Genomic DNA, 23,233 nt, shown 5'->3' on the forward strand with positions numbered 1-23,233 from the left:
TTAACGGGTTTAAATTGCTTTAACGGTTCCTATTTGCTTCTGTATGTTCGGCGCCAACGGGGAACATTAACGTTCTAAAAAAAAAAAAAACTTACGTTAGCAAGCAATGCTAACATTTAGCTGGTGGTATTTTTAAAACATCTTTTGGCACAGTTGGAAAACAAATCCCAACAAAACCTTTCAGTAGACATTCTGAACAAGTTTAAATTGCTTTACTTTTAGCTCTTTGCTCTATGGCTTCCCTGTCAGACCTTGTTCCCCTCCCAACCTGTGGAGACCCCCTTTAATGGAGGTTTAATGTTCAGCAGCCATGGGAGTTAAGACAAAAACAAAATAATGCTTTCATGACAGCATAAATTAAAGATGATTCATCTGCCGTCTGATTAAGCATGACCTTATTTGGCCGTGGAGTTAAACCACTTCTCTACAGTCTTGCTACAGTTACCCACAAAAGCATGTAAATTATATAATATATAGATTTTATAACCCTCCACTGAACCCTTAAATGTCAAAATGCATTAAGCGCCCGCTCCTCACTGGTGTTAATCCATTTCCTCCCTTTTCACTGGCAGAGATATTTCAGCTGTGAGAGTGTGTATGTGGGGCTTTCCTTTCTGCCTTTCTATGTGTGTATCAGTGTGTGTGAGTGTGTGTAGGGTGGAGCAGGAGGCGGGATACGCCGATGGAAAAGACGCACCGCTCGTCCATTGGAGCAGACACAGAGTGGGCGCCCGTCAGACGCGCCTACCGCTGCTTCAAGACTGTTTCTTTTTCTGGAGAAGAGGAGACATGCGGTTTGGAGACACCTGTCAGGAGGACTACACATCCAGCAGCTGTATGTGAGGCAACTGGAGGGTTTGACCATGGACGCGCTGTTGTCGCTTTTATAGCCTCTCTGCAACCAAGTTGTCCCGCTGCTTCCTCGTTTTTCTTTATTTTAGTCTTTTTTTTTCAAAGCCGCATGAGTTCGCAGCTGTTTCTAGGTCAGCTGGTGGGGGTTCCGTTAGAAATAATGCACCCCACCATGGAGAAAGACACGACCTACACTAAGATCTTTGTCGGAGGGCTGCCTTATCACACCAACGACGCTTCACTTCGGAAATATTTCGAGACTTTTGGCAACATCGACGAGGCGGTGGTGATCACAGACAAACAGACGGGCAAGTCTCGAGGATACGGCTTTGTGAGTAAATTTAAGTCTCTACTTTATGGTGAAGGCTGAGGTGTAGAGTCGATTAAGATTTGATGTTTTCTGCAGACAGCAACGACTTCGAAAGTTACATGATAAGTTTTGTTTTCAGTATGTCCTGGTTGTCCCCAACCTACTGAAGGTTTTGTTTTGGGTTATAGAAGGCCACACACACACACACACACACACACACACACACACACACACACACACACACACACACACACACACACACACACACACACACACAAATAAAATCCCCCTCACACACACACACTGCCACTGTGACTGGTGGCAGTCACATGCTTGAAGCATGAGAGGCAGATTATTTCGTATAAGTGTGTCATCAATTATCTCTGCTGCCCCAAACACACTCCCACACACACTCACTCACTCCACTAGTGTACAGTTAAGAAGCACCATCTCCAGAGAGTTGGACACACTTGAGTTGGTAATAAGCTGCTGCATCTGTGGACAGATGTTTTTTTTCTGCTCTGTTAGCAAAAGACGGAGAGTGATAGAAAGAAAGGGGTGGGGGCTGGGGGTCACAGAGGTGTGACATGTCGGTTGGCTCTGCAAGATAAAGCTGCAGTAGCTTCATTCTGACTTCCTCCTATACAGCCCCCCACCTCCCCTTGTATTTTTGGCTTCCACTATGTGTGTCTGTGTCTGTTTTTCTGTCAGTCTGCTCTGGGACAGCATGATCATGTCATCTCCCCCAGAGGTTTTAATTCCTCGCTGCAGCTTCCTGAACCCTGCTGATCTCAAATCTTGTGCTGCCTCTGTTTGCACAAGAGTCCAGAGTCTGATGCTGCAAAACGAAAGCAAGCCTGGCAGTTTCTGCTTTCACTGTCACTTTTGCTTTTGATGGTGTTGTCTTAACATCCATAAATCAAGTGTGGCTGCCCCGTGTGTGTGTGTGTGTGTGTGTGTGTGTGTGTGTGTGTGTGTGTGTGTGTGTGTGTGTGTGTGTGTGTGTGTGTGTGTGTGTGTTTCAACCTTTCCCAACCCCCTTCCCACTGTGTTCTGCCCACTCCTCACCTCACTCCCTCAAGGTAGATTCAGGCATCTTGGCAGCCCCGTCTAGTGAAAAAGCCAAATCTGCCTCCTACATGAGCTCTAACGGAAGTAGAAAACTCACTAATGGCTACATGAAAAGGACTCACTGTCTCCTTGTGTATTCAGCAAAAAGACTGAATCATTCAAGGAGAGACAAGGACAGCATCACCCTCCAGGGTTGCCCAGCTTCAGGGTCTGATGCTTCATCTGAGCACTCATGTTGGAATCACTCCATCGTCACTTAACAGAGAAGACTTCACATACTTTTATGTGTCTGATGGAGTGATTTTGATGAGCCATGTTCTGATGTTGTCAACAGGTGACTATGGTGGACAGGGGGGCAGCAGAGCGGGCATGTAAAGACGCAAACCCCATCATCGATGGCAGGAAGGCCAATGTGAATCTGGCATACCTCGGAGCAAAGCCTCGGAGCTCACAAACAAGTAAGTATAAAAGCAACATGAACAGTCATGAACACATTATATGAAGCCTGGTCTTATTTGTACATTATATGAGCAGTAAGCTAACCCTGTACCGGGACTTAAGCTAGTGCTAAAGATATATGGTTTAAATCTTTACAAAGGAGAAACAATGATGCTTTCTTTTTATCAATGATATCAAATCAGGAATATAAATTGGGGATATATTTAAAGCTTTGCAATAAATGTTCAAGTCCATCTTTGTATGGTCAGATTTGATGTCAGTTACCTTTATAACCGATATTTCTTCAAAACAAGAACAAAGAGGTTATTGTACTTTATTTTAGGCTTTAGACTGTCCCTCTAGTACCCCTGTAGTAGCTTTACATGATTTAAAGTGGAAAATTAATCTCTATTTTTCTCAGTTGGTGTTCCAGAAAACCGTTTTAGCCCCTGTCTGAAATGCCCTATTTTAGCTGCTGTCTCTTTAAGGCTGCCCACTTCACAAAACTCTCTTCTCTCTGATTGGCCAGTCCTAGTGAAGCCTGTTGGGGGCAGATCTATGCACAGACCTTGGTCTTTGAGACACCTTGACCACATCATGAACCAGTGAGGAGATCCCTATGTGATGACTTCATAATTTCAACAAGTCTGGTGGAGATCTTGTGGGAATCTCGTTAAGATCTTGTGTCATCTTTAGAAGAGATTGTTTAGAGCAGTTCACAGACAGATTCAGGAATTTCCACAGCATATGAATTTGTAGCAGCTTGAAAATTAGCCCACATAAAGTATAGATGGCCAGCTCCTTTTATATCCATGCTTTAATTTTTTAAAGCATAATATCCCCTTCTTTAAAGCATAATACCCCTCTTTAATGTGATTACTTGTAGTAACTTCCAAGTGGTGAATTGCTTCCCAAATTCCTCTCTAAGTAACCGTTGTTCACAGGATGAAATCCTCTGCTTTTTTGTGTCTTTGACTTTTTATATTGTATGTTTAGTTTTTTGTAAACTGGTGTTTGTTCCTGAGAGATGTCAGGATGAAGAAACAAAAACATGGATGTCTGGGCCACTGCAAATCCCCCCTAGGGATGAATTAACAATCCATAAATATATTTATGATTAAGAGAAGGCACTCTCTGCTGGCTGTATTAAAATGGATAAATCTTAATATCAGCCTCTGTCATCACAAATATCAATGCGAGGTACAGGACGACAAAAAGACGTCATCAATATATTGCAGTGTTGCAGCAGATTCCCTAATAGTGATAATCTGCCTCTGATGAAAGATAAGGCAGCTCAAATTCTGTAGTTTTCATGCTTCAGGGAGATGAGCAGTAACTCAGAGCAGCATGACAATCAATCTAAAAACCATAAACATATAAACAAATTTGTGGTTTCTCAGATAAAACACCACTAATTTTAAGCAGATGCTTTTCCTCAACATACATTCACTCTTTGCATACTCTATTTAACCCCCAGCTTTAAGCATCGGGGGCTTTTTTAAGCATTACAAACCAGCACACACATGCTTTATGCTCCCCCTCTGACTTCTCTGTGCAAACTAAACCCTGACAGCAGCTCTGCCCTCTTCCCTCCACCCAAAGCTCGCTGGCTGAAATACTGTCGAGTGTAGGTGTGATTGACAAACAGCATCGCCAACAACAACTGACTGTGTGTCCTTATTCCGGGCCAGCAACTGCAACGCAACTCTCCAAGCATGCAGCTGATGGGAGATGGCAGCGCTTGGTATTTTGTTATTGTGTGCGAGAGAATAAGAAGAGCAAAGAGGGGATGGGACTGCTGGAGCAAGAAATGACTGTGTCCTCTTTGTCCTGTCGAAGGAAGGAAATGTGCAATAAGATATACATTCATACAAAAAAAGGAAGGCTTTTTAGAGAGGGATGACAGGCTGGAGGAATGTAGAAGTGAAGTCAGAGGAGGGACAGAGAAGAGGAGGAGATGTTTCTCCTGTCTTACTCAGCCTCAGCTGATTCCTGGTGAACTCTGGAGGCAGCGAGGTCACAGATGTTTGTGCGCAGTGGAGTGCATCACTATTTGTTATGGAGCTTGTGTGGGGGAATAACATTTGGTGTCTGATACCCTTAAATTATACATGCTAACATCTGCCACAAACAGACTAAAATGCCCCTCCTCACTGCTACCTCTCTTTCTCTGTCTGCAGGTCTCTCTGTTGGAGTTCAGCAAGTCCATCCCACGTGGGCTCAGAGGCAATACGGGTAAGACGGAGAACAATCAATACCTCTATTTCCACCTCTCTCTCTTTTTCTCTCACCTGCCTCCTCCTCAACACAATACATTTCACTCCTCCGTCCTTGACATTTCAGAGCCCTCGCTCCTGCTCTCAGCTTGGGTTGTGGTAGTTAGTGCCACTCTAGAGTGTGAAAGAAAGAAAAAAAGAGCCATCACAGCCCCTCTGACGGCTGTATTAACTGTGCCGCACTTTGAACATGTTACGTCTGTGTCTCTACATTGAATTTCGATTCATCTTCTGTTGTCCCCCTCGCTCCATTTGGTCCATTAAACACATGAGAAGCTCAATTCTGGATTTCACTCACGCATGACTTGGGCTTCACTGAGGCAACAAGCCATTTAGTAAAACTTCCCTGCATCCTTTCCCTCTTTGCTCTACACACACACATGCACAGACACACACACACATACGCATGACTGCCGTTGTCTCTCATTTCTTTCATACCCAGAGAAATGTGGTTCATATTGGTTTAATATCTCTGTATATATCAGGTGGACTTCACATCTGTAACCCATTAATGCACAACTATTCATACAGCATTCTGAGCCCATGTTGGACTACAGTGATCACCAAACTGCTTCAAGGCAATGTTTAAAATTCACGTTACCTGTGCTGCTCTGAATTCTTGCTGGTCTTCTAAAAAATGATAACAGTGATTTTTTTTACAGAAAAAGTAAACATTGTAAAAATAAAACAGTAAACATGTGAACAGATTTACTTTACATAGCAGCCTCTGCCAGCTGTGTATGAATGTGGTGACTGTGACTTGTAATGTAAAAGCACTTGGAATGATCTGAAGTCTATATAAGCACGATCCATTTGCATTTAACCAAATGCGAAGTTTGCCTCAATCGGAAGAATTGCTGGTTTCTCATTAAAAAAAGTCCCGATTTTCCAAATGTAACAACTGTTATGCCTCCTCATGTTGCTTTTTTTTAGTTTCAGTTTGAGCACTAAAGAAAAAAACAAATGACTCAGATCCTGATTGAAATGTGGAGGATGATTCATTGCCAGAGCTATTAGAGACAATAGAGTGACAGAGCACTTTCTTATTGAATCTTCTGGACAAGCCTTATTTATTTCTTTATCTTTCTAAGCTGGTTAAAGATAAGGCTAAGTAGTATTTATAGAATGTGTAATATATGGACATAGTTTTAGTGATGTCACCAGTTTGTTTCTGATACAGACTTTTGAAGCCCATTGTCAACAGATGCCATATTGGAAATACAAAAATTCACTGTCCGAACAGAGCGAGAGATGAGCTATCCAAGCTGTTTTTTGAACCAGACTATGAACATGTTTATTTTTTGGCTTGTTGTGTATATGCAGCCAGCCTCAAGTGTAATATCGAAGGACTACATTTTCCAGAACTTTTACATAGGCCTCGTGTTTTTTTACCAAAAGTTGCCACTTAGTAATATAACAGTCGTCTCCCATTGACTTTAAAATATGAGAGTGCCTGGTGTCCAGGTAAAGAAAAAGTTTTCGTTTGACAGAATGACTGTGTCTTCAATAATTGATGTGTATTTTTGAGGCGTTTGCATGATGTAGTGTTTTGAGAAAGACCTCTTCACACTGACTCTCTGCAAGATGACAAGTAGTGATCCCGCCACAGCAGCAAAGTCCATTAAAATCCTCAACTGTTCTCAGTGCTATTAATATTGCAACCCTCAATTTTTGAATGAGTGATCAGGGAATTGAGGATGACCCAGATGAGTCCATGAATGAGTGATGATGGGTTGATTGAAAGTCTCTTACAATGTAGGCGCTGGGAGTCGGCCCTACTTAAATCTCTGTATCCAGGAAGAGCAGCAGGTTTGACAAATCCTAGGTTTGAAACAAAAGATGCAGAAACATGTAGTTACTTGTTGACTAACAAACAAGCCTGAAGACAAAAACGCTCACTATAGGTGGCAGGTTTTTCTGACAGGGTAGAAACACAAATATTTAGTTAATAATGAATATGTGTTTGTGTTTGTGTCCCATGTAATCAGGTCAGTCATATACAGTTATGTCTGTGTGGTCTCTTGTTAAATTTCCACCAATCCATCCATTATCTGTATAGCTCTTCCTGTTTGGTGTTGTGGAAGGGTCTGCCTTCCAATCACAGGGCTAACACATAGACCAACAGCCACACATACACACACACATACACACACCTAGGGGCAATCTAGAGTTACCAGTCAACCTATTAAGCATGTGGGAGGAACTGGTACCCGGGAAACCCCACACATGCACACATGCAGAACATGCAAACTCCACACAGAAAGGCTCCTGCCCTGTTTGGCATTCGCACCAGAACCTTTCTGTGGGGCAACAGTGCTAACCACTTCACCACCATAAAACCTTTAATTACATTTTCAGACCTAAATGACAAAGCCATCCTCGAGACAATATTTTAGTTTGTTTTTGGAAAATTATAATTGTCTTTGTGAATTATGGAAAACCTTTTTTTGCTTGAAAGTTCTCTAAAAAAAAAACAGTATTAATTTTTTTCTTTTGTATTATTCTCTATTCTTAGTTAATCTGTTGTTTCTGTTTTAATCAGCATAGAAAAATAAACATATTTTTTGAGATAGCCTGTTAGGATTTTGGGAATAATCTGAACTGCAGTTGGACTCAAAAAGTATTGCTTTTAAGATGTGTAATAAAGAGAAAAGAAGTGCTTCTGTAATCAATCTATAACCAATAAAATGTAGTAACACATAATTATGTATAACTTCTCACAACTTGGCTAGAATTTTAAGTCAAAGGATTATTGATTCACTTTCCTTTTCACTGAAACATAACACAATACAGATTTTGAACCATAAAGCTGTTTCTTAATGCACACAGTGAACCATGCCCCGTTTGGTGTTTGAACTCTGTCATAGAAAAAGAAGTGATACCAATCTCTGCATCACCTCTAACCTCAGAGGCTCAAACAGCTGCAGATTCTCTTTTTCCTTAACAGGAAACTCTCCGTGTCAAATTAGTGTCACTGTCACATGTTGTCATCCATCTCTCCGATTACACAATGATTAAACTGTCATCAAATCACAGTCTTCTTTTTGTCTAAATGAAATCTGAGGAAATACTGACTCCTAAATGAATCTGTCTATACTCCTTTGTTGTTCAGCTCCTTTCGAGTACAAATTATACATAAATTACACATTTGGATTAAACAATTACTGAACCTCAGCCTGTGAAATCCTTCTGTTTTTCACATTTGGTTTGTTTGCAGAGCACACATCTGTTCAGTTCAGATCTCGCTGCTCTAAGGCGAGATGTGTCAGTGACATGATCAGTATGACTGCAGTCAGTTTAAGACATCTCTTGGCAAAGTGAAGGACTTTTATTTTAGGAACATCTTCAAGATATAGCCAAGATTTCTCACAGGCCTGTGCAGGCCAGATAGAGGAGAGGAGATATTTTGAATCTGTTTCTTTTTTTCATGACACTGATGATCTGATACAGGCAAGGTTCAAACTGTTACGTGCTGCAGGGAGGTCTTTTGAATGTTTTTGTAAGGTGGCATATCAAATACGCCTCTGTGTTATAAGACAGCTTTTTTCTTTTTCCATTCATGTGGGCAGATGTTCAATACAAGGACAGCACAAAGAGCAGAAGTGAGTAGTAATGTAGACCTCAAAACGTGCATACACAGAATCTATCACCTGATTTGTTATGGGGTTTTTTAACCTTGATTTTTGGAGTAGAAAAAACCTTTTTACAAGAAAATTCTTTTAAAATTCATTTCCATTCTTGCGAAACATACTTAAAAGGGTTCAAAAAGAGGTAGATCAGCCATTTGTGTCTTTAGGCTCTTTTATTTCAAAATAATGCCCTGAACTGAATCTCAAACCATGACTAGTACTGTCAGATTACACTAATTTCATATCATTTGTTATTTACATATTTGCATTTTGAATATCACCTAAAAGAGACCAAAAAAACCCTTTACAATATCCATAGTAAAGTAATCACTGGTAAATGCTGTGTCTATAGTCTGAATCATTAATGTGTTTCCTTAAGTATAATTTATAACCCTGACAACTGGTGAGTTTAATCTTTTAGAAAAGGTTTACCAATCCATGATTTAAAATAAGATTATTAGCGCCAAAGTCCAGGAACATATTGATTAATGGCACATAGAAGCCCCTATGACAAAACCTCATCAGCCAACAAAGTTTATCAGCGAAAAGACAGCTCCGTGTTTTTCTCTGCTGAAAAAGATTTCTCAGTTTTATTTGGCTGAAATAGTGGACACCAAAGCAGGAGTAGAAGAGCAGCAGAAAGCAAAATGGGAGAGTGATAGCGGATAGGCTAAAGGCTAAAACACAGGCCAAAGGCTGCATTACAACCCACATGCAGCAGTTTTACAGCAGTGGTCAGCACTGGTAGGAAATAATGAGGATTCACTAACCTAACACATTACGGTCACATCTCAGAGAACCAGGCTTAGTAGCATTGGATATAGTTTGCTTGTTGTTACCCCCAAACAGTAGTGCTACCTAACTTTTGAATAAAAAGTTAAATTGAACAAAGAAGTGTTTTAGAGAAGATCTGGCCACTGTTCATTTGCTTTGAAACAGATTTACATGGTATGAGTCACATCCTCTTGACAGTAGTGGGTACTAGTGCTCCTGGGAAACTGAGTCCCCCCCCCCCCCCCCCCCCCAAGTTTTCAGTGTAGTAATCCTCACGGCCCTTGAATCTTTCTTTTTTAGGTTATTTTTTGGGGGCTTTTTTGTCTTTAATAAAGTAAAGTATGAGAAGGTAAAAAAAAATAATAAAATGAAATAGATAGTAATAGAAATAATAACATAACTTTTAAATATGTAAAGTATTTTCTAATCTAATGGGATAAAAGAGGACAGTGGATAGAGCAGGAAATAGGACAAGAGTGGGGAGCACCATGCAGGAAAGAGGCCACAGGCTACAGTCGAACCCAGACCAACTACATGAGGGCGAACCAGAGACTGTATAAAACATGGACGTAGTCTCCTGAACGTCACTCGTCAGTTGCTGAAACGAAAAATGAAGCACATCTGCTATAGCGGCCATATTGGTAGTGGCAAGGGCTTGGCCTACAGCCATAAGGCGCCGATTGGTGACCCTCAGCTGTGCCTCCTATTGGGGGAGCTTGCAATCTTAATATCCTCCGAATGGCTGAGTTAGAAAAAAATTTCATTTCATTCCCCGTACAGTGGGTGCCGGTAGTAAAATTACAGGAGACAGGAGATATTTTTTGAACCAGGCTGTAAAGGTTAATAGGTTAATTTCTGCTTTGAAAATGGCTTTTTTTGGCTTGGTGTGTATGTGACTTCTGCTACTTCCCGAGCCAGCCTCAAGCGAACACTCGAGAAACAGCAGATTGTAGGACTTCCGCATTTTCTCATATTCCCAGACCGTAGGTTGCCGCTTGGGGCGAACCACATGGAACGCAGCCTAGACCACCAGGCTATCTGTGGCGAACTTTAGGTACAGGCAAAAACATAGATTTAAGGCTTGTTGCCTAGTTGCCTGGCAGATACCCACAGTGAGACCACCTGCTAGCCAAACAAGCCACCTGTGGCTTAAATTACCTGTGTAGTTTGTACTGACAGTTATAGCATGTACAGAAAAAGAAACGTTATTTTTTTTGTAAAGGTAGTAGGTGGACACTTATGTCCTACCATTGTGCTGGTTGGGTTTACCAGTGATGTTTACTCTTTGATGAGGCAGTCCTCACCTAGCTGGTCATTCTACTGAAAAAAATAATAGTTAAATTGTATTTTTTTATCAGTAATCTTCATTTATATCTGATATATTATATCTCTTTGCAAATTAGTGGCAAGCTTTTAACTCTAATTTTTTAAAATATTTCTGTTTTAGCTTTGCCAGATTAATCTTGGCTAAGCTAAACTAAATTAGCCTGCTGCTGGTTGTTGCTCAACAATTAACATGGCCAGTACAGTGGAGCCTTTTTGTTGCTTTTTGGAGGGGGGTGAGGGTTTACCTCGCTCACACACAAGCAGCAAATAAAAGACAAACTCAAACAAAGAAGAGCTTTGGGGTTGTTTGCTATGTGTGCTGCTTGGGAGTGTTTGCTTTAAGTTTTTAGAGAACAGAGGACGGGCTGATGCCAAACGTGGCTTTGAGGTACAGCTGAGTCTGGGGAGGGGGAGGAAAGAGGGACGTTCACATTCGAGGGAGGGGGGGACATCTGTCGCCCATGGCTGCCTGCTGTCTGCCTTTAGCACCCAGCGTTGGAGCTTGGCAAGAGTAAAAATTCATTTTGTTCTTGTGTTTATCTTCTGAGAAAGAGAGAAAGGAGAGGAAGGAGAGGGGCAGCAGAGGAAGGGGGGGACTTCCTGTTGAAGCAGTAGAACAGAGACGGAAGAGAAGGGGGGTCACAGAGACTAAGAGCACACCTGTGGCTGCATGTAGTCGTGGCTGGGTTCAGTGAAGCTTTAGAGCTGCGTGTGTTTGATGCTGAAGCTGGTTTCTGTGTTTGAAATGCGTCTGAAATTGAGTGAGAAATGTTCCTGCTGTGAAACATCAGACATCTGAGAAATGTGGGCAGCTTCTTGTTGAATTCTTTAATATGTTTAACTTCTCTCAACATCATTTTTCTTGTCACTCTTTCATTTTAATCTGCCCACCTCTCTCCCTTTCTCTAAATAATCTTTTCTTCCTCTCCTTTCTCAGCCTGTAGTTTATCGCTCTCTGTCTGTCGAGGGGTTTAGGTAGATGAGAAGCCCTCAGGTGTTAATTTTCTTACCCTGGGACCCAATTAGGAGAAACCATCATGCAGGATTTGAAACAAAGATTGAAAAAAAAGCGTATATTAGAATCTTTTATTGCACAGGACGCTCCAGCTGACACATATCTGGTCTGCATTAATATACTTTGTTCAGTAGCAGCATTGTAGCCTCACACATCTTCTCTTATCATTTATCTCATAGTTTAATATTGCTGCAGTTATGTTGAAGAGCTCATGTTTACACACACACACACACACACACACACACACACACACACACACACACACACACACACACACACACACACACATGCTCCATCATCACAGATTCAAGGATATGTAGATATTCTTCCTAAGAGATGTTCTCCAATAGGGGGCGATGTGGGGAGAAAATGCATCAGAATTTTTTTGGTAGGATCAGGATCTGAGTCTTGTCAGTATTTTTTTCATGGTGTTTTAAAGAAATGCATTTAAAGATATGCAAACAATTTTTCCGCCAGAAATATTTCCTGTCTTGTATTCTGAATGATTTTTATGCACCAATTTTTCTATGTCATAGTTACCTCTGCCAAGAAGGTTATGTTTTTAGGTGAGTTTGTCTGTAAACTAATTAATTTAAAAAAGTAACAAACAGCTCTTGATAAAATTTTCAGGAAATGTTCAAAATGGGGTTAAGGAATACATTTTGGAGGTGATCCGGATCATGTCTGGATCCTTGATTTTTTTAAGGATTTTTTATCGTTGTGAGATATAACTCCACGATAAATGGTCGGATTTCTTTGCAAAACATTACAAGACAAGGTCACCATAATTTCTGATGTAAAAGTATTATCAAGACCCTGGCAATATCCTAGATACTAAGACCCAGAATATGAAATATTTACTGGGTCATCATTATTTTCAACACTGTTAGGTAACAAATTATCGTACAAAGCTGCAACTAACACCAAATTGTAGCAGACAGTCTGCTGAAAGGGAGTATAACATTACAGTAGGACTCAACTGTTGCGTGACAATCACAATATGCTTGGCGGAGGTCTGTGCTCTCTGAGTGCTTTTCTGGCTGCTTGGTAGATGACTAGCTGGACACAGCTAACCAGGATTCACTAACTTTACACACTAACGACATGTCTGTAAGTAGGGCAGCTACATGTAGCCAGCTACTAAACTACGGATCTAACGGACAAACTTTGCTTGTTGCTAAATAACTGTTGAGAAATTCCTTACCTTTTTGCATTGTATCAGGTTAAAAGTTGTCTTGAACACAGAAAAGTAGTGTTAAAAAAAAGATCTGACCTTCATTCATTTCCGAAACAAACACACACCTTGTTAAGAGACGTCTTTGTTACAGTGTGCACGTGACTCCAGGCCAAAGGTGTCGCTGTAGTCTACTTCAAACAGATAGTCCTCACAGTCCCTTTAAAGTTTGATGGCACTGGCAACCATGAATGTAACTCTAGGGCTGGGACAATATGTTATTCTCACAATTTGATTCTATTACAATTTTTGGGTGCCAATTTAAAGTGGGATTCTTCGATATTTACGATTTTTGCGATATTTAGTTTGCTTTTTTAACACCAGACCATGTGAAAAAGTTAAATGGTGATGATAATGTCTAAGGACTATGTCACGAGCCATATTTTTCCATAAAATGCACATCACTTGAGTCAGAGAGAAACATTCTACCCTCTGCTGGAGAAAAGTGGTAACTTTTGTCCAATCCAGTTTATGAACAAAGACTGAAATGAAGAATTTGAATCTAAAAAAAAATGGCAAAATATTTCTGATCTTGATATTGTCAAACAATATAACGATTTTCAATTTTTCTCTCCCAATGCGAACGCTCTGTTCTCCAAAATCCAAACAAATCATACCGGGATGGTTTTTAAAAACTGAGAACGGAACAGCACATCCCCACCTATAATGTTTTTTTCAAAGATGATGGCACCTAAGATTAGATGATGGTTAAGACTTCAGTGGCAACAGTGTTTATTCAAGTTGTCCAAGTAGATTTAAACATTATGTTTTCAGTGCACCGCTAGCAGTTTATTCATACGCCCTGTTCACAGAGGCTACAGCCCTTGTCTCAGTGGTTGCTGATCCAACTCCCAGACATAGCCATTTTCTGCATGTCTTCCCCTCCTCTCAGCTCCCCACATTTCCTGTTTTTTTTGTTTGTTTGTTTTTTGGCTGTCAAAACCAATAAACTCCAGAAAGCTCAAAAATAATAATGGAATACTCTTTGATGCAACAGTAGGAATTAAAATATGTGATTCATATCATGTTGCAGTGCGGGTATCTTCTTTTTCCTCGCTTTATTCTTGCAGCTCATGCAAACTGCAACAAATTAAAATGATAATCACTCAAGCTGCTGTGATAGCTTCCAATAACCAGATCACTGAATGCATGTTTTCTCTGTACCACGCAGCTGTATTTATATTCATGTATTCATTTAAATGTCTTTCTTGTCTGCTGACATTAGAGCTGAGTGTCCAGTGCTGATGCTGGCCTCCCTATCCCTCACCCTCCCTCAAGCTGTGTGCGTGTGTGTGTTTATCAAGAGAGCAGGGCGGAGGGTCACGTATGTGGGTTCTCCGCAAACATGTGTGTTTGTCTCTTTGACTGACTCACCCTCCTCACATCCCCGATCTGAACTATTAAAAGCGTGTTTGTCCTGAGGCGAGGGTGATATGATGGCTGATCCCTCTCTTTCCTGCCCCCTCCTCGCCCAAGGAGTCCTGACCTTGACCCTAAAAAAAGAGAGAGAGAGAGAAACCCAGATGTCTTTTTCTTTCTCTTCTTCTTTAGTACATCATATCGCTTTAATCCCACTGCCTGGCTTTGAGGAAGGACAGTGAGGGGGAGTGCAGAGGAAGCTGTCTGTAAGGGAGTAAACCCAGAGAGGAGGGAGTCGGTGGAGGTTATTCTGCTCTCATGGGTCTGTTAGTGAGAGTACACCCATGCAGCTGCAGCAATTAGTCTTCACTCACCACACACACACACACTTCCTCTTCTAAGCTTCTTAACTGACTACACACAACCTGTTCAGTGTCTTTGTAATACCAATCCTCCAGACTTGCATGCTCACTTGTTCAACTTGTGTATTTCATATTAGTTTTAGTGTGTTTCTGCATGCCTGCTTACTCCCCATGAGTGTGTGTAGGAGTGTGTTTTGGTGCGTGTATCAATGTGTGTTTGACAGTCAGAAATGATGCCAAGCACGGTGAGGAGAGAGGCGAGGCGCAGCTCCCCTCTCGTACGATGCCGCTGTCACATTGGATCAGTCAGGCGGGTGCACAGGCTGGCAGGCCAGCAGGCAACGGCACACAGCCGTGGGAATGACACTGCACTTCTGCTCTGGGAGATACCGAGGGAGTGCAAGCAAGGAGGGACAAGATGCACAGAGATTATTAGCGTCAGCTGTGCTTTGACGTTATATGTTGTTGAATATCATCAAGCTGAAGGGTTTATCTTTCTCATGGTGCTGTTTTTTTGTAGCTAGGCCTCCTCTGAAGGCCCCAAATACTCATCAATGAATGAGACGCTTTCTATCTCTGGTAAGATCCAACATCAGCACACAGTATACTGTGAGAGTTATCCTTAAGAGAGATATGAATTAGAAGTGGGAGAGGAGGAATTATGCACAGTTTGAAAAGCCTGCTCCTCAGACACTCTAGAGCATCAATCTGGTAACTTTATCCCAACCCTGGACATACCACCATACCATTCAAAGATAGTCTGTGAATTCCTCTAGAGTGGGCTGTTGTGACAGGCACTGTGTGTGGTCAGTTTGACTTTTCTATCCAGGGCAGGCAGGGGGAATGAAGACAAGTCCATCAGCTTGTACATGTGATCTGGTTTCCTGGTAATGATTAATAAACTATGATTTCTCTGTTTCATTTGGTTTTTCATTTTCTCACTACAATCTCTCTTAACACTGTCCTTTGATTTTCCAGCTGGCATAATCCTAATGTGAGAAAACAGGTGTTTGAATCCCTTCATCAACATCAACAGAAAACCTGTGAAATCTTCCAAATTTTGACCCCTGTGACAGCATGACTGCTTTATTCTTCTCATTTAGAGCTGCACATTTCCTTCAGATGATAGGTAGTCCGTAATACAAAAATCGTGATATAAAGTGTAATGTTTGATGTCTGTTTCAATGTCTTGACGATTTTAAGAGTTATCAGTCATGCAATAGAAATAGTAAACAAATCTTTTTCACTCTTAAAAAATCAGAAGGACTTGTGTCTGTCTTTTTGTTTGGAAAATGTTAGGCTACAGTGAAAATCTCCTCATAGAGTTTGTTGTATACATTGCATCTCATTTCTAAATTGTGCCCAAAACCCTAAATAGGGATGGGTATTTATAAGATTTTATCAAAATCAATGCCCTTGTCAATTCTGCTTATCGATTCAATTTTTTATCGATTCCCTTATCAATTTCTTTTTTTCAAGTGAATAAATATGTAATTGGTCATTGGATCTGGATATCTCCTGGCGTAAATATAAATAAATAAGTAAAAATTGCACGTCATGTGACGGTGATGGACAGTTTATATATGTTATTGACTCAAGTAGGCCATCTAGTGTCTCAAAGTTGTTATAGCATTATTCCAAGTTGTTTGGAACCTTGCCGTAGTTCTGAAGCCAACTGCTAACTTTTCTTTCATTTGCCTGAAAGTATTTTGACATTTGGAGTTCTTAGTGTTGTTTAAAAAGAATAACTGTGATATGCCTCTGTGATGAAAGTTGGAATTCTACTCCGAAGCCAAAGTTATACTGATGTATGCATGTATACATTAGCATCAAGCTAGCGCTATTTTGTTTATTTTGAATGTATTGAATAGGAATCTCCTGTAAGAGAGGTATGTAGATTTCTTTGGGTGTACAGTTGGTCTGTAAAATTTCAAGCTAGAAATCCTTAAACAGGGTTTTCTTTGGAAATATTACCTAACTGCCAAGCTAGGAAAGCTGTGGCTGACTAGTCACATAAGGTCCTGCAGCCTTGGCATAGTGTAAAGAATCGATGAGAATCGTTAAGCACAAAGGCTAATGATATCAATGGATTGAAACATTTCTTATTGATTCTTAACAGGAACCGGTTTTTGATTCCCAACTCTAACCCTAAATTAATGATTAACACTTTAGCAAAAGTAAAGCATCAAGTATTTGGTTGGAAAACGTCATCTTACGTTAAAGTTGCCTTCAGTCTGTTTGGTACATAGACTGTTTAAAACATGGACGCAGTCTCCCTAATGTCACTTGTCTGTTTCTGAAATGGAAAATGAAGCACATCGGATATTGCGGCCATATTGGTAGTGGCAAGGGCACTGCGTACAGCTATAGGGTGCATGTTGATCATGTGACCTGAGCTGTGCCTCTGATTGGGTGAGCACGCAATCTTAATGTCCTATGAACTGCCAGATTAGAAAGAAATTCACCCCATTTACAGTGTGTGCCGATAGTAAAATCAGCGATGCAGACAGGAGACGTAAATAGGTTAATTTTTGCTTTGAAAGCAGCTTTTTTTTGGCTTGGTGTGTATGTGACTTCCAGTACTTCTGGAGCCAGCCTCAAGCAGACGGTTACGTTTAGCCAATTACGGTTTTATATCTAGAACCATGCGCTAAAATGCTATCCGTTTTATCTATTTGAAATTGAATGAGTAATATGTAATCAGCAAATTCAATTGAAGATAAAACTAGTGGAAGCTCTAAAGATCAAAGTATGTGCTCACACCCACACTGACGATGATCCTGAAGTTACCGATAAACATCCTGCGTTAACAAAACAGTGCATTGTGTGAATACAGGTGATGTACATCTATTTGCACCTATTTTTGCTGCTGTTAAGACTTCATTTTGTATAATCCATGCTTCTTCCTTTCAATTAAGAATAGCCCAATAAGCGCTGACCCGGATGGAAACAAGCTGTTGAAATTTGTTAACAGGAACATCAGAAAATTTGGGGTTTTGATTGGTCAAACAAGTGAAAAACTAACTCATGTGCATCAGAGTGAATTTTTCGGACACTCTGTTCATGCTGGCCTGTATCTGTGTGTGTTTTGTATACATCAGAGAGGGTGTGAACAGGCCTGGTCCCTGTATTTGTTGTGTAAGCTCGCCTGATCCCTGTTCTCGCTCTGTTTAGAGGTAAGCAGCAGCAGGAGCTGGACTCTGTTCACCTGGTCACACTCAGTGACAAGGTTACCCACCAGGTTAATGGTTTGACTGCAGGCTGGGTCACTACAGTGTACGTGTTAAATACTGCCATGTTGTGTTGTTTCTACTTAAGTGCAGTAGCGTAACCCAGTTCTTTTGATCTGATTGGTGTTGCTGTTTCCAGATGTAGCAGAGGCAGTTCAGGTTAAGTGAGCGGCCTCAGGCAAGGGCATGACTGAATTCAGGAGGACAGAGGAGCTCTTTCTCCTCTCATTATTACTGTTGCTCCGAGAATCAACAGTTTTATGAGAGGCATCTGTTGTGGCAGGTTGTACCCGTGTATGTGTGTGTGTGTGTGTGTGTGTGTGTGTGTGTGTGTGTGTGTGTGTGTGTGTGTGTGTGTGTGTGTGTGTGTGTGTGTGTGTGTGTGTGTGTGTCTGTGTGTGTGTGTCTGTGTGTGTCTGTGTGTGTCTGTGTGTATGAGAGATACAGAGACACACATTTAACCTGATTCAAAGGCACAACCATGCAATTTCGAGACTACAATTTGGAGCAAAGGCACATTAATGCTTTATTTTTGTACGATTAATTTTTTATTGGGTTGTAGGTAATTTGGAAAATATGTTTTCTTTTTCATGATTCTCAGATGGTGTGCTAATTGAACTGCAACACAAGGGAATAGCCTATTTTAAGGGTGCTGGGACGATAATTGCTCTTTGAGTAGGAGTTGGATGATGCCTTCAGGTGTCTGTTTGTTTCTATTCTTGCACATATAATTATATGAGTGCTAACATTATGACTTGATCTATAATAAAGAACAAACTAGCTGCGTTCCCTCAACGCTGATCTTTTTGTGTCTCAGAATATTTGTGAATGTACTTAGTTGCTCCAATTCATCTTTAAAAATAAATTCAGAAATTTTTCATAATGGAATAACAATGATTATAAATATTAAGAACAAAACAGTATCCCACATATTAACTGTCTACCAACTAGAAATAAAAACAGGCTCATTTTAATCATATATATATATATATATATATATATATATATATATATATATATATATATATATATATATATATATATATATATATATTAATTATTTTTTTCTCTTTTTTTTTTCTTTTAAATTAAAAATAGTTTTTTGAGGTTCAACACTTAGTGCACTTTCACAGCACCAGTGTTTTCTCTCATCAGCTTGTTTACAGGTCAAAGTGACACTGAGCTTATTATTTTCAGTTGAATGGACTAGTACCAGTATCTAGTATCCGGTTTTGGGCTAATACCAGCTTTATTTCAAGGTATCAGTACTTGTGAGAGCTGCCTGTACCAGCAGCTGATACTCAAGACAACAAAGTCTTGTGTCCAGTAAGTCCTCTTCGCCAGTAGTTGGCGCTACATTGCTGCAGTTTTGACACCACGGAAACGTGCACCAGGTCCTTTTCAGGCAACATGAATGAATAAACCAGAGAGTTAATTTCACAAAAAAATGACTTAAACTCTGACAGCTGTTAGTTTTATTTAACATTTTAGTTCATTTGTTAAAAACAAGAGGAACAGGTGAAATCATGAATGGCGCATGAGATGTAGTGTAACATCTTTCCAGTGAGATGAGGGTTTTTGGTTGCCTCACTTTGCTGTTTAAAATGAAAAACTGCTGTGAAGAGTTTTAACTAATCATTATCAAGTATTCAACATAGTTGGATGATTAGTTATACTATTGCACAACTTTCACGTGATATGTTGCAGAAAATGTAAATTTGCTTCAGCAAATGCTTAACTTGAAGTAGTTACAGAATAATAACAGAAGTGATTTAGATAAATATTCATACAAACACAGAAAGAACATTGACACATTTTTGTTCTCTATCTGCAGTCAATTTTTGGCATACACTTTATTTTCATATATTGTCAGAAATGAGAGTGCACAAATGAATATATTTCTCTTTGTGTTAAATGGGATTGGTCCATAAATCACAGTACATAAATTAAAATGTCCATCGCTGATTTCAAGTCCAAGTTGGCATGTATTCATCATTTGTGTTTCAACCAGCAGTCTCAAAAATGGAAATTGAATTTGCCATCAGACAATACCAATCTCTGAGAAGCTTTCCCAAGAAAAAAAATGATCTTATTATCAACTAATGCTCTACAAGTACTTAGATAACTTATATTTTTATTATCCTAAATCCTTCCTCCTCTGTCCATCCAGGTTTTCCCAGCAGTATGTCTACCCTCAGGCCTTCCTGCAGCCCAGCCTGGTGCTGCAGTCCCAGCTCAGCCCCACAGCAGCAGCACTTGCCTCCCCGTACCTGGACTACAGCTCTGCATACAGCCACTATGCCCCAACGGGACTGGAGCAGTACCCTTACACCCCTTCGCCATCGCCATCAGCTGGCTACCTCAGCTACAGTTTCTCCCCGGGCCACTCAGCGCCCACCCTGAACACATCTCCAACCCCTCAAGCTGCCATCCACCCATCTCTAGCTGCTCTCACCACTATGTCTGCTGCCCCTCAGGCATTCCTCCACTACCCCCTGCATCAACCCGACCGCATGCAGTGAGTAGCCCTGCGTGGAGACAGAGCTGCCAAACTGATGAGTCAAAGCAGTGTGACCAGTGACATCATCATGATGAGACTGGATAACCTGGAGGAGAGTGCATTGTAATCAAAAGGGCTTTTATAAAGTACTCTCATTCCTGTTTTTATATATATAAATATATTGTTATATTATTGTTGTAATAGTTAATGAAAATGTTCTATTGCCACAGTCATCAGCATACAACCTGAATGTTTCTCATAAAAGTCAGAAATCGGGGACCAGAACAACACAATAATCTACTGGACATGCTCCTGACTCTGGCGCTGCAGTTGAAGGCAGACTTGCTGCTGGAAAGTAGTTCAGCAAAGACAATAAAAAACATGTCTGTCTGACATGATGATGTGGCTGCAGTTTCTTTTTCTGAGAGCTATTTACTTCTTTGGGAGCTGGGCTAATAATCTCATCTTCAAGGTTATCTGTCTGTTTTAGCCCTGGAGATGTCCCAGTCTCTTTGTTCCTTGTTCAGTTTGTGTTCTTAAGTTCTGTTATCTCTTATCTCAAAATAAGTTCATTTTTATTTCACCCCCTGTGTTTACTTTATCTACAGCTGGCAAGTCATCACAAAGTGATAATCACAGTTTAACTTAATATGCAATGATGATAATAAAATGTGACCATGAAGAAGGTAGAGAATACTGTTATGTTGTTTTTGTACACAACTGGGAGGGAAAGAATAAAGCAAGAAAGACTTTGATGATAAGAACAATGTGATAGCCATGGCATGAAATTTATACAGCTGCAGGTTTTTTGACCTGTTACCCTTAGGTATGGTATGGGGGACTTCTTAGTGTGATAAAAATTAAATTACAAAACTGTCAACACATATCAGATAAATGTGACTGTAGGTGTCCAAATCTTTGTCATTGCTGAAAATGTACGAGTGTATTTGGTGTCTGTGTGTGTGTGTGTGTGTGTGTGTGTGTGTGTGTGTGTGTGTGTGTGTGTGTGTGTGTGTGTGTGTGTGTGTGTGTGTGTGTGTGTGTGTTTGATTGATTGAGTGAGAGTAATAGAGCAATGTGGTATACCCCAGTGTCAGGACCCAGTTTCTCTCCAGCTCATTGTACTGGTCAAAGTTGTTTCTTTGTTTTTCCCAGTAGCAGAATACAGAACGATGCTTTTGTACAAAATGACTGAGTCTTTGGCGTTACTTTAGTAGTCATCACCCATGCCGTACATGATACTCAAAACAAATGTGCAAATTAAAGTAAAAGTTCATAGATAAGAAAATATAAAAGACAGGGAATTTTTTCCTCTGAGTGTGGTCGATGTTCAAATGTTGTGGTTACCGTGGGAAACCAGTGCAACCAGATACTGTAAAAGGTCTAAAATGATTATTTCTACCACATATATACAAATAAGGTAAACTGTGTTGGTCATTCATGGCAGTGAGGATGGATTATAATTCGAGGCTCACACAAGACCTGACGAAAGTGAAAGATATCAGTTTGAACCAGATATCTTATCAAACATGAGCAGTTTCTGTAGATAGATTAATCCTGTCAGCCCAAGTAACCCCATAATGACCCACTTTAAGAAATGCCTGAAACTCTGTTTTATATTTACGAACCAAAAAGCCACTTTTATTACTATTTTCCCTCCTTTTGGTAGTTATTTCAATGTAAAGGTCTCACACACAGTCTCACATGTGCTCTTGTTGCCCTCTTCTGGCCAAAATGACTTATTGCATTTCACGTGCAAAATGCAAAGAAACAGACGTGACCCAAACCTTTTTTTTTAACCAAGTTTTTTGTTTATTTTCATTGAAATGTTTATTGAAACAACTTGTGCTCCCAGTAAGAATCAAATAATAAAAGGAGACTCAATGTAAAGCTTGCACAGCTGGTCTGCAGTGAATATAACTACTATCAAAGTCTGGGATACAACATTTCCTTTCATTGCTGGATTAAAACAAAGAAGCAGATGGTTCTTGTAAAAATGAGTAGCATAGCAAACAGCACAGTAAGGGGGATGAAATGGTCATGTCTTTGACAAAATGAACGGTAACTGCTACGAAATGGGAGAGCGGTAATGAAAATAAACTGAATTAAAAAGTACTGTATCTGCAATCTTGATCACACACTTACACACATATACACACTCACCTTCAAACAAGCTCATACGCACAAGCAGGCACACACACATGCACACGCTCACTCTCACACGTGTACTGCAGAGGTATCCAAACACACACACACAAAAACATAAACTCACAGATAAAATGTAGTGGTTGAAAATAGTGAAACCCTGGAAAAATCTAATGGTATCATACATCCATGTCTTGTGTCTGAAGTGCAGAAAACAAAATGAACCTAAAAAATACAAACTAAAATGGAGATAAATCAGATGAATAATGTAAAGCATGCCCATCTTCACTGGTCTAACCCACCTTTAAACGATCACAAACCCAGAGTCTTGCCCTCTCTACCTAAAGCCCACCCCTCTACACCACCCTCACCTGTCCCATGACCTCGTACCCTTCCTTTATCATACCCATATCCCTGCAAAGACCTGGACATGCCCCTCACCCTTTTAACACCTGCCTCCTCACTCCTCTGTGCTATTTTTCAGGATCCTCATGAAGGCCTGTCTGGGAGGAGGAAGCAGGTGGGCATGGGTCAATGAGGCAAGTCTGGTCAGCATTTATAAAAAAAATAAATAAATTAAAAAAAAAAGAGGAAAGCGGTCGGACTCGTGTACATGTTAAAGTTTGTGAACCTGTTACTGTGTGGGTTTTTTATCAGTGGAAACATATTACCATGTTAGTTTGTGAGTTTAAGTGTTTTAGTTAGTCGTATG

The 23,233-nt window shown here is 40.3% G+C and overlaps 1 protein-coding gene across 1 annotated transcript; it reads left to right on the forward strand.

Moving 5' to 3' along the window:
- Window positions 1-722: 722 nt before the first annotated feature.
- Window positions 723-23,186, forward strand: rbm38 (RNA binding motif protein 38). The gene is made up of 4 exons (XM_074681618.1): window positions 723-1,183; window positions 2,568-2,691; window positions 4,852-4,906; window positions 20,047-23,186. The coding sequence occupies exons 1-4, from the start codon at window positions 962-964 to the stop codon at window positions 20,396-20,398; spliced, it is 753 nt and encodes a 250-aa protein (XP_074537719.1). The 5' UTR covers window positions 723-961; the 3' UTR covers window positions 20,399-23,186.
- Window positions 23,187-23,233: the final 47 nt, after the last annotated feature.

Source organism: Halichoeres trimaculatus, unplaced genomic scaffold (genome assembly GCF_033239565.1).
Source record: "Halichoeres trimaculatus isolate MK-OKI-2021-1 unplaced genomic scaffold, fHalTri1.1 fHalTri1_scaffold_11, whole genome shotgun sequence".
Taxonomy (NCBI): Eukaryota; Metazoa; Chordata; class Actinopteri; order Labriformes; family Labridae; genus Halichoeres; species Halichoeres trimaculatus.

Excerpts from the sequence above, each read along its gene's own strand:
- rbm38 (XM_074681618.1), top strand. The coding sequence starts at position 962 with ATGAGTTCGCAGCTGTTTCTAGGTCAGCTGGTGGGGGTTCCGTTAGAA. Across the intron at positions 1,184-2,567 it reads AGTCTCGAGGATACGGCTTT|GTGACTATGGTGGACAGGGG; the intron begins GTGAGTAAATTT and ends TGTTGTCAACAG. Across the intron at positions 4,907-20,046 it reads TGGGCTCAGAGGCAATACGG|GTTTTCCCAGCAGTATGTCT; the intron begins GTAAGACGGAGA and ends CTGTCCATCCAG.